At 37.3% G+C, this 15,168-nt stretch overlaps 1 protein-coding gene across 1 annotated transcript; it reads left to right on the top strand.

The window, feature by feature from the left end:
* Positions 1-5,061: 5,061 nt before the first annotated feature.
* Positions 5,062-9,414, top strand: LOC148871315 (cytokinin riboside 5'-monophosphate phosphoribohydrolase LOG7). The gene is made up of 7 exons (XM_088968171.1): positions 5,062-5,420; positions 6,482-6,579; positions 7,330-7,360; positions 7,844-7,943; positions 8,086-8,156; positions 8,572-8,715; positions 9,010-9,414. The coding sequence occupies exons 1-7, from the start codon at positions 5,313-5,315 to the stop codon at positions 9,100-9,102; spliced, it is 645 nt and encodes a 214-aa protein (XP_088824297.1). The 5' UTR covers positions 5,062-5,312; the 3' UTR covers positions 9,103-9,414.
* Positions 9,415-15,168: the final 5,754 nt, after the last annotated feature.

Genomic DNA, 15,168 nt, shown 5'->3' with positions numbered 1-15,168 from the left:
CTCCGAAGCTCAAGTTAGAATCCTTCAAAAGCAAGGTAATACCAGATAGCGCAAAGTTTGCATACCTCCATTGTCGGGGGGCAGGGGGCTCTTATAGTCACTTTGTGTACTCGTCCCGAGGCCCTTGTCAGATCGGGTATGATTACCCTTGTGCTTGTCAATTCGGCCGTCATCCTTTCTGCTGAGACAGAACCGTCACTGCCTAACCGTCTAACTGGAGATGGCGGTGTCAGTGGCGGTGGCGGGTGGCCGTTTAGAGTGCTGCTGCCAAACGTCAGATCCCAAGTCAGTCAGGCGTGGCGCCCTCGGGCACGAACTTCCCTAGTGTCAGGCGTGGTACGACTTGTTTGGTTTTGGTGCCCAGAAGGTGATGCGAAGTGCTGAGCGAGGCGGTCTTGAGCTCGGAGGTATCTATAGGGCAGGTCAGTTCGGTGAGGTGTATCCCGAACTGTTACAAGGTGGGTCAGTTCGACAAAGTGTATCCCGAACTGTTACAAGGTGGGTCAGTTCGGCGAAGTGTATCCCGAGCTGTTACAAAGGTCAGTTTGGTGAAGTGTGTCCCCTTGTTCCCGCCTAGGCTTGACCCCTTTTGCCGAGCTGTTGTTTCTGCCACGTGTCACATAATAGAGAGTTTGGGCCAAATCTTCCTTCATCACAAATCTATAAGATTTAAACTTACATTGGTGATTTGGAGATACTTAATTGCATAGGGCATTCCATTTGTGAGGAATCATAAAAGTTTTGAAAAAATGCACATGTTCTTATTGTAGCAAAAACCAAAAATGCAAAACGTAGAAATTAGGAATAATGGCTTCTCCTTTGTCCAAACAATTCTAGGCAGCTGGCTAAGTGCAAAAATCTGCAAAGTTCAACCAAGAAGCTCCACCAAACACGACCTTAGTATGAGAGATGATTGACTTGCAATTTATTGTACGACATAATCTTGGCCATACTATACCTATTTTATACAAAAAGCAGCATGAAGCAATATTTTTGTCAATGATTTTGCCTAGTCCAGTATTATTATCAATGATTTCTTCAGAATATTTTTGTCATTTTAAATAAATAAATAGTATATTAAATACCACCATCTTATTTGCTATAAATTATAAGTCCTTTGAAGCAAATAATATACTAAATGCTACTATTTGTGAAATTTCCCTTGTCTGGCAATTTTTCTTTTCATGTGAATAGCATATTAAATAATAGTACATCTGTAAGATTTCCCACTTCTCCACTTTAAATTTTGGTGCTCACCATTTTCTGCTTCTCCTTTTATAAATTTCCAAAAAGCAGAAACCATCTTTTATAAAACCCACATGTCCCTTTTACAAGTATATATAAACTCTTCTAGTAGATGCCAACAATTAATTACCTTAAGCTTACAATTCAAATGACTGTGAACCCCTTCAATTTTTAAAATATGTAAACTGACCATTTAACAATTTGTTAATATTTTAAATGTTTAAGATGCATGGACAACAATTCGACTGCCTGGGATCAGAAGTTAATGGGTTTTTTTTTTTTTGCAACGGATAAATTTTTAAGCTCTCCCAAACACCACCTTATAATGTGGAAAATTGCAGCCAAATATACCAAAACCCATCAAAGCGGTCTATGTATAAATCTTCCCTTTGAATTTGATTGCCAAAGTTGTAAGCTTTTAATCCAAACAATGGTAAGATATGGAACGTTGGCAAGAGAGATCATTTACATTTACACTGCATAACTCTTATTACAAAGTTTAACGAAAAAAAAATGCATCGATGCAATATTGCAATCTGGGTGAGGTGAGGTGAGGTGAGGTATCAGACCCAAAACGTTGCCAACCATTTTGCAAGGTGGAAGGGTAATACACGTAATTTTGAGTGATAGACAGTGACAGAAATGGAATATGCGGGCGGGAGTAAAATAGTAAACTAATGGAACTAAATACTAATGGACACGATGAAAATGGACATTGCTTTTAAGTCATTGGATATAGACGTCGTTGCGGCGTCCTTAGACTGTGGAGTGGGGAGAGGGAGAGAGAGAGAGAGGACATCGTTGATCAAATTAAATTGCGTGGTTCAACAGTTGAAGCCAGAGGTGGGGAAAAGCAGGGTCAGTGTTTAGTACAAGGCACCGAATCATTCCTCGACAAGCAAAGGTGGGAAGTAAGGACTAAGGACCGATTCTGATTGCCTTTCCCAAGAGGAAAAAAGCTCTCCAATCCGACCAAAAAACAAGCAACCCAAAAAGAGGACTCAGAGATGAGAAACCCATCAAATAGAATGAGAATCCTGAATGAATATCCACCACCTTTTGTGGAGAAAAAGTGTTCTCAGAGGATAGAATCGAATGAAAAACATATCATCAGTCATCACCACAAGCATCAAACGGTGGTCATGGTGGAACATGCAAAAGCCTCACCGCTCAGTCTCTAGTTATATGGGGTGCCTTGGCTATACATGGACTATGGATTCTTACCAAAAATGTGTTATCTGACCCCACTTCATAGAAGGGGCTAGTTCGTGGCAGGGTATGGTCAAACCATGTTGGGTTTGGGTTAAACCCAAACCAACCAAACCCAGTTGATGCTTGATATTCGTCCGGCCAGTCAGTTGTCCAGTGCGAGCAACTGGAACTGGAAATAATGATCCTTTATTTTCTTGTTTTCTGCGGCGCCGATCCATTGTATTTGGATGGATATAGACTCGGTATTGTTCCCTTGTTCATCCTTCTTCTTCACGGGTTTTTGAATTTTTCTAAGCACGTCAGCTTGTCCTTTTCCTCACAATAAGTTGAGGTGGGAATGAACAATGGTGCCATATATTGTTTGATTGGGGCTAGCTGCACCAGACAAGATAAGGAAATATTGGACTGTTTAATTTCCAGCCTAAAATCATGGCTACTTTGCTTGTTAGAAGTTGAACCGGATAGGACATAATAAATCCAGAAACCTTGTTAATTTGCTTGATGGTTAACCGGTGGTTCAATCATTCAATCCATAACATATACAACAATGAACAATGTCCAAAAGAAACAGAAGTTGAAAAGCTCAAAGGGTCACCCCTCATCTGTTCGATCTTATGTTTAAGTGGATTGTCTGTATTTTGTTTGGGGATTTAATTCTTTTGAAACTGAGAGTTTTCAAACCACCCAATGGCCTCCCATTGTCCCAGTTCAAATTGACAATCCGTCAAACACAGGATTGTCTATATCACCCCACGCTTACTTCTTTCACATGGTGGGACTGTTTGGCAGATTTGAATCTTTAGGCCCACAGCCATGTTACTATGAGGAAGATTAATGCTTCTTTTGGATTTCTCTGGATTACCCATCGAGTACACAACCATTTGGGTTTTTCTTGCTTGATAAATACTACTTCTTCGTCATCATTTTGGTTTATGTTTTTTCATTCATGGGTTTCACAGTTATAATTATGAAAAAAAATGTAATTAAGGAAGGCTTAATTTTGGAGAGTTGGAGCTTGAAATTTTACGAATATTTAGGGATAAAATAATTATGCCGACATGGTAATTAGCAATGAATGAATTTTTAGCCTATTTAATTTTTTCACTTACACAATTGACTAAAGTTCTTCTCATATTTTATTAATATATATATAGAGAGAGACATTGAAAATAGATAAGGAGAGATTTGAATAATATATTGCTCCTCCTTTGTGGGAGGGATATGAATGGGATTATTATGAGAAGTCAAGCAATTATGTAAGGAGTCCTACCTCACTGAATATTCAGTGAATGGATATTTAAACTAGTCTTCCTTTTAGACTATTTTCACACATGACAACTAAGTTCCAACCTGAGATGGATTTACTGGGGTGTCTCTCTCTCATCTCATCACCCTCAATTTATGCTTTGTCTATCTTTGACAAAAATAGGTAGAAATCAAAAGCACAGTAATAGAATATTTGGACCAATTACAGTAGGCCATATCAGCTCCATACCCATAGGATCCATGTATCAGGCTAGCATGCATAGCTTTTTCCATATCATCTTTCCACGTGGCAAAAGCCCTATATTGACATAAAGATGAGATATCTGCTTACATTTGGGAACCTCGGATTTTTTAGGCAAAATGAGTCCCTTCTATGTGGGTCATAATCTATTACTCACCCCACCTCCCTTTTTCCAGTTTGAAACTTTGAACCACCTCTGCGCTGTGAGAGAGATACCTTTGGCCCTTTGATTGCCTTTTGCATATGGGGAGCAAGGGGCCCTCTGAATTGCTTTGTAGTCTGTCCACTCCCAACATTATATGCCACCACGTACTGCACCTTGTCCTGCATGTTGCGTGATGCCATTTAACTGATTTTAACCATTTAACCCATAAAAATACAAGCTTGAAAACAAAAAGAAAGAAATAAAGTAAGAAAGAAAGACCATCTCTTTAACAACAGGACGCAGGGCAGGAAGTAAGCAAGAGAAGAGACTTCCAGATATTAATTATTCATCCGTTTTCAATATATATTTAAAGGCTAATCAACTTATTAATTTTCTTATGGGGCCTCTTATCCATAGCTAGAGAGTAGCAGTACAACTCCCCAGAGCTACAAGCATTAGATCAACAGAGTGACAGACCACAAAAAATAAAATAAAAAATAAAAAATATAGGGTCTTTTGGATATTAAACCGCATCTAAACCCTTTTCATAATTAATAACAATAATAGTAGTGAGATAGATAACTCCACATTTTGTCCTGTGAATGTTTAAGATTCTTTTTTTTATTCTCTGCCAGGAGAGGAGGTCCAGTACTATTATTCAAAGTATTTAGTATTTTTGAAATATATTAAGTAGCGGAGAACATTCGAAGCCCACCATTGACATTGGAAGGAAGGCTTACACGTGAGCAGCGTGGCAAATAAAGAAAATAAAGGACCCAACCAAAAAAGGGAAGAATGAGTTATCCAATATTAAAATAGAAAAAAAAATACTTTATTTAGTGGTCAAGTGGGAATGATCATTTTGTTCTATTTTTTTCTTTTTTGTTTATTTTTAATTTTTCTTCCTCGGACAAGGCCTTTTAGTCCTATTTCGGTGACTATTTTGCTTTTCAGAAATTATATATATATAAATTAGTAGAACTTTTTAATTCTTAGCAAAGTAAAATAAAATAAAAATTCTTATTTCCTAGGCATGATGTAAGAAGAGTGGAGGGGGCTTTCTACGAGGGCTCCGGGGGGGAGTTCTATATAAAATGGAATAGAGATCGTTTTCGGCTCATCCTGACATCCTTCCTTTTGTTTGAAGATATCGTTAGTTCACACAGAGAGGGAGGGAGAAAGGACAGAGGCAGGGAGAGAATAATGGAGGAGACGAGATCGAGATTCAAGAGGATTTGTGTGTTCTGTGGTAGCAGTCCAGGGAAGAAAGCAAGCTATCAAGAAGCTGCGGTTGAGCTGGGGAAGGAACTGGTAATAATGGGTTCTTCTTTATTCCTGTCAGTAATAGCTTGTGCTGTTGAAAATTTTACTTCTTTCAGGGATGAGCTCTGTACTGGGATTTCCTTCCACAGTTGATACAAATTTCAAGCCACCCAATGAAACCAGTTTTGAATGCTCCGTTTATCATTTCAGGATTCGATCTTGTTTCCGCCATCATTTTTGCTTTGCTACGGTTCCATTTTCGTTCTAGAAGGAATCATGGGGTTTCTGAGATTGGATTTCATGAATGGGTTTTTGGGTTTTTAATTGTTTGTTCCATTCAAATGGGTAGTCTTTATGAACATTGATTTGTATGTGTGTGAACTGTGGAGTGGAGCTCTGTCTCTGGTTTTCCTTCCTTTTGTTGCGGGTATTTGTTAGTGCATTTATAGCTGTTGTTTTCTTATAGGAGTGCAATCTGATCTAACTCATCTAAGACAAGCTTCCTTTTCTGTCTTGGGGGTGTCGTCTTCTGTTCCGTGGCGTGTTGCTCGTCTTAATTCTCTGCAAATTTTTCTTTCTTATTTGGTGGGTATGTGAGTGTATGTTATAACAAACAGGCTTTTAACGTGGGATTATTATTGTTGGTGAATTGCTGGGCTTCTGAGTTTATTTTTGGCATGAGAGGTTGCTAGCTGTAATCTGCCTGTCTGCTTAGCAGCTTTCTTGCATGATCTCTCTCTCTCTCTCTCTCTGTCTCAGAGAGAAAAAACAAAATAATTAAAATTTCTCCTGCTTTTCCCTAGGGAACAAACGTGCTACCTTGGTATCATGACACACTAAGCATGTTTTCTTGAGTACCTCCATAACCCATCCACATACTCTTCACTCCCCATGACAAAGCTCCATGTTTTTTGTTTATGGGTTCTATGAATATAGATCATCACTGACTAGTTTCTCAGGGTTCTAAATTTGACCAGTCTTCTTATGATTAGTGTATCAGTTTATTTAATGTCTCTAATATTTAATTGGTAAAATAGTGTTGGTTTCCGATCTGATTATTATGATCGACACCTCCTGCTACGTGGGTTTACATTTCGATGTGTTTGAAGGTGGAGAGAAGGATTGATTTGGTTTACGGAGGTGGGAGCGTAGGACTCATGGGTCTCGTTTCTCAGGCTGTTCATGATGGTGGGCGCCATGTTCTAGGGTTGGTTCTCTCTCTCTCTCTCTCTCTCCTCTCTCTCTCTCTCTCTCTCTCTCTCCTTTTTCTTATTTGGTTAACACAACAAAGAAGTTCACAAGATTAGTGCCTTGTATTTCATGATTTCTGCTTCTGGTTTAGTCGATTTGGTTCTTGTTCTTATACTAATAGTTACTAATGGTCGGCAACAGTTTTTTTAATTATTTTTCTAAACCATGACATGGGAATTCCTCCGTTGTTTTGTTAACTTTATTGGTTAGAATGTCGGCATATATTACTTCTTTTCAACAAGGAGTTCTTTATATGAGTGGGTCTCTGAGTACTGTAAATATGACTCCCATGCATTTAGAAAATTGTTCTTTCGTCTAGAGCAAGATCAAGGTATCTGTTTCACTTGGTTCTTCCAACATTTTGTGAGCTTTTCATCAGTATGATAAAAGTGAAATCAGTTTTGGTCTTGATAATGTCAGTACATGCTGAAACAATGGTTAGGAAAAGCTTGGTAAAAGCTTCTTAACTTTCCATTTTCTTTTCGACAACTGTGTAAGTGGAAAACTGAATAAGCTTTTTACCCTTTCTTAGTAGAAACATATGAACAGTTGTGTTCGACGGCAATGCAATTTTTGTCTACTGATTCTTCCATCGGAAGCCAATGTTTCTTTATATTTCTTTCTATGCTTTTGTCCAAGAGTTAAAGGAATGCTGCTTGCTACGTCTGGGTAGTAACTGACATGAGTTGATGGGTTTTGTTTGTAGGGTTATTCCCAAGACTCTAATGCCCAGGGAGGTAACTTCATATTGACTCAACTTTACAAATCCCTTTTAATTTGCATTTAATTTGTCTGTTAATAAGCATATTAAACCCTGAATCCAAATCGACGTATCGCTTCTGATCCGCTTTAGTGTCCATTTCTGGATTCTCTCTTTTCTTAAGCTGTATGTTCTCGATTTATTAGTGTTTGGGTGGCTTCAAGAATTAGAAACAACAATATATGTTGCGTTTGGGTGTGGGTCAAATCTGGTGTTACGGGCTTTCAAAACTACGAATTTGAATTAAAGTGGTGGGAATTCGTTGTTAAAAACAATAATGTTGAAGGAGAAATAATTGTTAAAGATGTTTGGTAGGTTGGCTTTAAAGAACATTGCAACAGTCTCTTCACTCTGTTCATGATCAACCAATGTCTATGTTCTAGTGATTTATCTGCCCTGAAAACCCAAAGTTATTCAAGCATGCAAGTGTGGAAAATATAACATGGGTGTGGCATTGCAGATAACTGGTGAAACTGTTGGGGAAGTGAGAGCTGTATCTGATATGCACGAAAGGAAAGCTGAGATGGCTCGTCAAGCCGATGCATTCATTGCTCTTCCTGGTATTGACTGAATGTTTAGACCCCCCAGATTTTCATTTAATGAGTAGTTGATATAGTTTTCTTGCTTAGAAGGCTACATTAAATTATTATTATTTAATGTACCTTGAATTATCATAATTGTAGTTACTGTTTTTAACATCAGGTGGGTATGGGACCCTTGAAGAATTGCTAGAAGTCATCACTTGGGCCCAGCTTGGAATTCATCAAAAACCAGTAAGCCTGTTTTTTCCTTTAAACAATCTGTTGGGTTACTGGGATGAATGGTTTCCATTCTTATCCACAATTGCTTAAGTTGAAATACCTACAGTTTCCATTCTTTATCCTTGAAATGATCTGTTAAGTTATGCCTTTCATGACTGCATCAAGACAAAGATAAAAACATCTAATATGCTGGCTTATGTTTCTTTCATCCAAGCTTCGATACATGTTTTTTACCTTTTCTTGCCATCTTTTAACGTTGAGTTTGTCACCATGGCTGAGAGGGTTTCCTAATTCTATGTGTGGAAATAGCTTAGAAAGTTGAAAATTTAGAACTCAATCAGAGGCCTTGATTGCTGATATCTGGCTGTGATGTTTTGCATCATTGGGTGTTTTAACATTATTTTGACCAAAGTTGGCATTTCTGCAGGTGGGTCTCTTGAATGTGGATGGATACTACAATTCCTTGTTGTCTTTTATAGATAAGGCCGTGGATGAAGGATTCATCTCTCCTACCGCACGATGCATTATTGTATCTGCCCCAACGGCAAAGCAATTAGTGAGGGAACTAGAGGTACCAAACAACAAACTAAAGAGAAGAATCTCCTAGACAAATCAAATCCTACTTTTAATTTTTTGAGACGTAATCCCTTGTCATTCCTTCTATTCCTCCTGTCTATCCCTTTTACTTTTGAATCTGGGGATGTTTTGACTCGAGATACCAACTACTGTTCTTGTGTCATGTTATGCTAAAGAAATGAAGTTGGGTATGAAAATCAGAGATCTTTTCTGTATTTTTTTAGTTTTCTTTGGCACATAATAGGGGAAATAAGATTCAACTCGGTATTGTTCCATCTTTGTGTATCAGGAATACGTTCCACATTATGATGAGATTACATCCAAGTTGGTGTGGGAGGTGGAGAGACTAAGCTACGTCCCAGAATCTGGTGTTGCTACGTAACATGGTGGATGGATGGATGGGGGTGGAGTGTATATGCTTCCTTTTGGCTTCTTAACATACATATATATAGAATTCTACTTACATCTACAATTTCGGGTATAGTTATTTTTTGGTAAAGCAATGTGGAAAATTGTCTAGGGAATTTGGTGTTATTATTAGAAATTTATAATTTCCATACTCTCTCTCTTTCTCTCTCATCCTTTTTAGAGGGTGCTTTATTGAAATGCCATTCATGAGGGATTGGTGAATTAAAAGGTATGAATTGAATCACTGATTGTGGATGAATGGAATTCATTGTGATGTGGTGGGACAGTTTTTGAGTGCAATATATGGATAAATATATAAACGACATGGCATCAGTCAAAGTTGATGGCCAAATGCCTAAAGTCATGTTATAAGTGAACTCTTGGTTTTCAGGTCTTGGTGTGAACCCATTCATTAATGATGTTTATTCTTCATAATATTATGGGGGTTTGGTTGGAAGGACAGACACACAACACACTCTTAAATGTACTTTTTTCGGATTAAATGTTTTGTCAATTGTCAAAATCCCCATCTCTCCCTTTTGTCTCTGACCACAAGATTCCTTGTCGTAGCTTAATGGATTAAGCCCTGTAGAGAAGAATCAGGATTAGGCCCAAAGCTTGGGCCTTGGGGGCTAGGCTGATGACCCAACCCAAATGACAATAACCAGACGGGCCCACGTCAATTGTCATTTTGTCCTAGTCAAGATGTTGTCGCCCACTTGTGTGGGGTCTCCTGATGCCAATTGCCAAAATAGAAGTCTACGCAGCCTCTGAAACTGGCCCAGATGCGTATCTAACAATAGGAAATCAGGCCATCTCTAGGATGGATTTTAAAGATTGAAACCTGAATCAATTTGTAATCATGATTAATACTTTGATACCTGAATCATATGGTTCAGAGACCTCAGTCATGCTTGTTTTCTGGTTCCTTGGGGGACCCTCTTACTGATGGGAGTGGGATCCATCTAATGGTGGGTCCAGATGTTCTGAGCATCTGCTACTGTCAGGTTACAAGGACAGAAAAAGAAGACAAATGTGATGCACAGATTGATTCAGAATAAGTCAGAACTTAATTGGGTCGAATCGGCGGTCATTTTGATTCTTTGTAAGCATAAAGCCACAACCATTTTAATCGGATCGGGTTTAGATACCCATGACGGCCCGAATCGGAATAGAGGCCATTTGATAACAGCTGACATGGAAATCTTACTGAAGCTGACAGCCTGAAGTTATGAAGTCTACCAGTCCAAAACAAGCAAGGAGAAAGAGGCTGGAGAAAGACTTGATTGTCAAAAATTATTAGATCCAGAACCACCGATGCATAAATGCTTTATAATTTTTGAACTTTAGGATGACAGATCTCATCCCTCTAACGCGTAAAAAATGAAAAAAAAAGGTAAAAAATAAATAAATTTGAGTATATTTTTTCGGATGTATTAATTTTTTCGTTTCAAAGTATTAATATCTATGTATTGTATGGAGAGCTTCCCATATGCCATACAGAGGGTGTATCAGGGTTTTGATCGATTCAGGGGATAAACAGACCTTAAATCAGTCCCTATAAACCGGATTTAAAAAAAAAATATTACTGATTGGACGTATCAATATTTTAAACCTTACTCTAAGCTTTAATTTGCAACAATAACCCTCCTGAACTTTGAACCAGCACTTTTCTGCGGGACGGGATCTGCTAATGGGGTTGATTGTGAATAAAATTACTAAATTCTCCATTTGAGATTTTTCAAGGCATCCTCAATGTGAACTTTACTTGGATGAAAAGAAATTTTAAGAAGTGAAAGATGTGAGTTATGATTTAAAAAAAAAAAAAATTAGTTAAAAAGGACAAATGGTATCATAAAATAAGTACTTTGAATGTTAAAATAGTGCCATAACCCAACAGTTCGGGGGGAGGGGTCTTTTGTCGCAAAACAAAGCTCCGGGGCTGGCACTAAAACGTCACTACCCCTAAGTACAGGTTGGCTCTATAGTTTACCCAATTTTTCAAGAATATTCTTGCAATTCTGTTTATACTCTTGTGCTACCCTCATATTTTCATCCAGTACCGTTGGATTCCATCTCTTTGTTTCAAGGTCCACCTATAATGAATGATACAAACAAAACATACAATACAAAACTAGTGCTGCAACTTGGGCTGGCTTAGCCCCAACCCAGCCCAAAAATGTAGAGTTGGGTTGATGTTTGGGTTCGGGTTGAAGAGTATGGATCCAACTTAACTTTGGATTGGGTTAGGGTTGAAACCATGACCAATCCGAATCAACCTGAACATGAATTGATTTCATATTTGCAGTTATAAATAGTATACAATTATGTATTTATGCATCAATAAATGTATATTTATATATGTTTTCCCTACAAATATCTGTGTATTTATCTGTATATATATATGTGTACATATATGCATATTCATTGAATATCAAAAGTTTTAAATTTGCAATTTTTTTTTCCAAACATGATAACCATCCAATTTTACACATAGTAATGCTAATAATAAACTAACATGAACCCTATCCTAAGCCCAACCTAAGCCTTGTTGGAGTCTAAGTAATAAGTACATTTAGACAAAGGAAATAGAGAAGCCGGCCAGTCTAAGCCCGATCTGAATGCAACCCTATCCTAATCTATCCCGAAGTTTTAGGCTTGGATTAAAGTTGACCCAACCCGGCCAGACTTGCACCCCTACGCAAAACGATGGCCCAGCTATTGTACACAATCCATCCATCTTTAAGACCCCGTCAGTATGGTCATCTCAACATATCTAGATCCAAGATGCCAAACAGTCCGTTGTCCGTAGATAATCAACCTCTTTCATTATAATTGACTAAATAATTAGAATTTAGAACATAGAACATAGAACAAAACAAACCCCAATAGATCTTTCTTCTTACAGGGTTTGGTGTAAGGTTTAACCAAGTCAACAAAATCTTTGTCAGCGATCAAACTCTCTTTTAAAGGGTTGGTCAAATCAAAGCCCTTCCGGGCCATCAGGCCATGGTTGACCAGATTTGGGCCCAAGAAGAAAATGGTGCCCAAGACCTTTTAGGTTGTATAAGGATCCAAAATGTTTACTTTGCCAAACGTATAGGCGATTTTAAACAAGGGCTGAAATCATGGAATAAATGCACTTCTAGGGAGATAAACTGTCAATGACAAAGAGTTACTGAAAAGCAGCTAGAGTAACGGGATATGTAGTTTAAAAGAGGGAAGAGATGTTGTGGGCCTGTGGCCTTGTGGGTGCAAAAGGCAAGAGTGAAGGCCCCACAGCACATCTCAACTGTGAATTGGGAACATCTTCCAATGACAACTAATAGAAATGTTTCTGATGCACGCTGAGATGTACATGTGGGGCACACATGTGAACTCAAGAGTGAAAAGGCGAAGGGATCAGCATGGGGCTAGATCGAAAATCAAGAAGCCTTGAGCAATTACTTAATCTAAAGAAACCAGTATCACCAGATTATCCCTCAATTAAATGAACCAACACAAAGCACCTAGACCAGACGAGCTTCAAAAATTTCTTCCAAAAATATTGTACAGGGATGGGTTTGAGTGTTGAAGATGCAATGCAGGAATCATTCCAATCTGAACGAGTGTTTAAAAGAATTAAACAACTCATTACCTTGATCCCAAAGCCGAAAATACCCAATGATATATCTCACTATAGGCCAATCAATTTATGCAATCAAGCAATACCTCGTACAAAATAATTGCCCAAATACATCAATAACAATAATAGAAATAAGAAACACATATTTTAATAGTTTATGTGAAGTGTGAATTAGCAGGATTTGGTCCAATTCGGTCGAATCCAATGTGAGTCCACTTACAAATGGATTAGACTCAATCCAGCCCAAATTCAATTTAATCCATTAAAATGTAAATGGACTGGATTGGATCCAATCCAAACCGAATGAAATATAAAAAACCAGAGCATATAAAGAATTATAAAAAGCACTTTTGTAATAAAAGCATTTTTGTAAAAACACTTTTTATGAAAGTACTTCATAAAAGTGCTATATTTAAAAGTATTTCTGTAGAAGTGTTTTATAAAAGTACTTTCGTATAAATGCTTTTGTGAAAGCACTCTCGTAAAAGTGCTTTTGTGAAAACACTTTCGTAGAAGTGCTTTTATAAAAATATTTTCATATAAGTACTTTTATAAAAATACTTCCGTAAAAGTGCTTTTATAAAAGTACTTTCATAAAATTGATTTCATAAGAGTACTTTTGTAAAAGTGGTTTCATAAAAGTGCTTTTATAAAACTTTTTCTATAGAAGTCCTTTCATAAAAGTAGTTTTCGTAAAATTACTTTTATAAAAGTGATTTTATGTCAATTTTAGTTTGGTTTCAAATTGGACAAGAATTTAGCCTCATGATCAAGTTATTGGAAATTTGGTTTAGGTCCAATTCAGACTAATAAAAATATGTACCAATTTATTTTGGATTGGTCCAATCCAATAATTACAATAGATCATCCAAATCTAATTTAATAAGATTTAGATCAGATTGGATCTAATCCAAAACCAGTCGGACACCATCAACTACCAGAACTAGGGGTGCAACTTATTAGACTTTTGTCAAAATTTGAGTGCATTTACGCTCAAGCTTAAAGCAGTGTAAAGTGCTAAATCAGGTCAACCCGAGTTACACCCCTGGTCCGAAACACACTTGAGAAATGTTGAAAAACGACATAAGTTCAAAATATCTGTTTATCTCAAATTGTTATAATACTAGTATAATTCTTGTTAATATTCATGGATACATAAATTTTAACAATTGATAGACATTTTAGAAGAGAAAATGTGTAGAGAGCTACAATTTAAGGCCACGTCATGCAATCATGACAACTAGCTAAAGCACGGTGAAGTGGTCTCAGCTTATTGTCTTTCAACTTATAATAGACATGGGTTCAAATCGTGTTAGTTGTAAGTTTCATGCTATCAAAATATGGCTTGAGTAGAAGTTAATTATATTCATTGAAAAAAAAAAGGAGCGCAAGCTACCCACCAAAGTCCTTATCATAATAATAATAATAATAATAATCGATACACTGCCCAATACTTGTTCATACAACAATACAACAATGTTGCTCTATACACATTCTATAAAATTTTCCTTCTGACCTATGTAATACTTTCCCATCACAGCACTTTGGCTGCAACACTTAATTTCACCCCAATACCCAAAATCCATAGGTGGAGGTGTTGGTAAATAAAACCCCAAAACCATGGACTGAACCATAAAATTATCATTTCTATGTGAGGCATCACTTCAATCTCTCCCTTACTATGGATTAGGATTACCAAACCAAGGTAGAAACGGTCACATTGGAATATCTCTTGCTCTCTAATCCTACTTATACCATCCTATTATTAAATTTACATTGCTATATTCTACATTTCTTCTCCAGTCCTACTTATCTTACAAGTTAGAGCCTCTTAATTCTAGAGCATCTTTCCCAGTCTAGTTCACATTCAGTCCCAGTCTATTTCAATCTTGTTATTGATCTATCTTTGAATTTAATCCTAGTGCTGACCCTTGATGAAATCCCATTGCAGCTATAAACTCTGGTTTCTCTTCCCTAGCTATTCCAACACCGGAAATTGCACTGTCAATCATACAGAAAAATACAATTCCAATTTTTAATCAGCAAAAAATATAATTCCCATTATTAATTTCTTCCACCCTAAAAAAAGTCGTCATTACCTCAACAATAATAATAAAAAAAAAGGCCATTACCCAATATTGGTCCCAGCTATTTAGAGTCTTGGGAGGGGTGACTGCATACAGTCCTAACCTCCATTAAGTGGCTGGTCCAAGCTATATCAGTTCCTTTGTTCCTCTCCATTTTCACCATTACGTATTGTAGAAAGCAAAATTTATAATAAGAGACAATGGGCTTAATTGTGAGCCCACAAAAGCTGAAAATTTTAAAATTGCTTACAACCCTATTAAATGAATTGGCTAGTGGGCTAGCTAAAGCTCATTTAGATTAAATTAGGTGTCCCATTGGTGCTCCCTC

This window comes from Nelumbo lutea, chromosome 2 (genome assembly GCF_056320005.1).
Source record: "Nelumbo lutea isolate HS-2025 chromosome 2, American lotus-T2T, whole genome shotgun sequence".
NCBI lineage: Eukaryota > Viridiplantae > Streptophyta > Magnoliopsida > Proteales > Nelumbonaceae > Nelumbo > Nelumbo lutea.
The sequence above is the reverse complement of the archived record's forward strand: the minus strand, read 5'-3'. Positions and strand labels throughout refer to the sequence as shown.

Excerpts from the sequence above, each read along its gene's own strand:
- LOC148871315 (XM_088968171.1), top strand. The coding sequence starts at position 5,313 with ATGGAGGAGACGAGATCGAGATTCAAGAGGATTTGTGTGTTCTGTGGT. Across the intron at positions 6,580-7,329 it reads GGTGGGCGCCATGTTCTAGG|GGTTATTCCCAAGACTCTAA; the intron begins GTTGGTTCTCTC and ends TTTTGTTTGTAG. Across the intron at positions 7,944-8,085 it reads TGCATTCATTGCTCTTCCTG|GTGGGTATGGGACCCTTGAA; the intron begins GTATTGACTGAA and ends TTTTAACATCAG.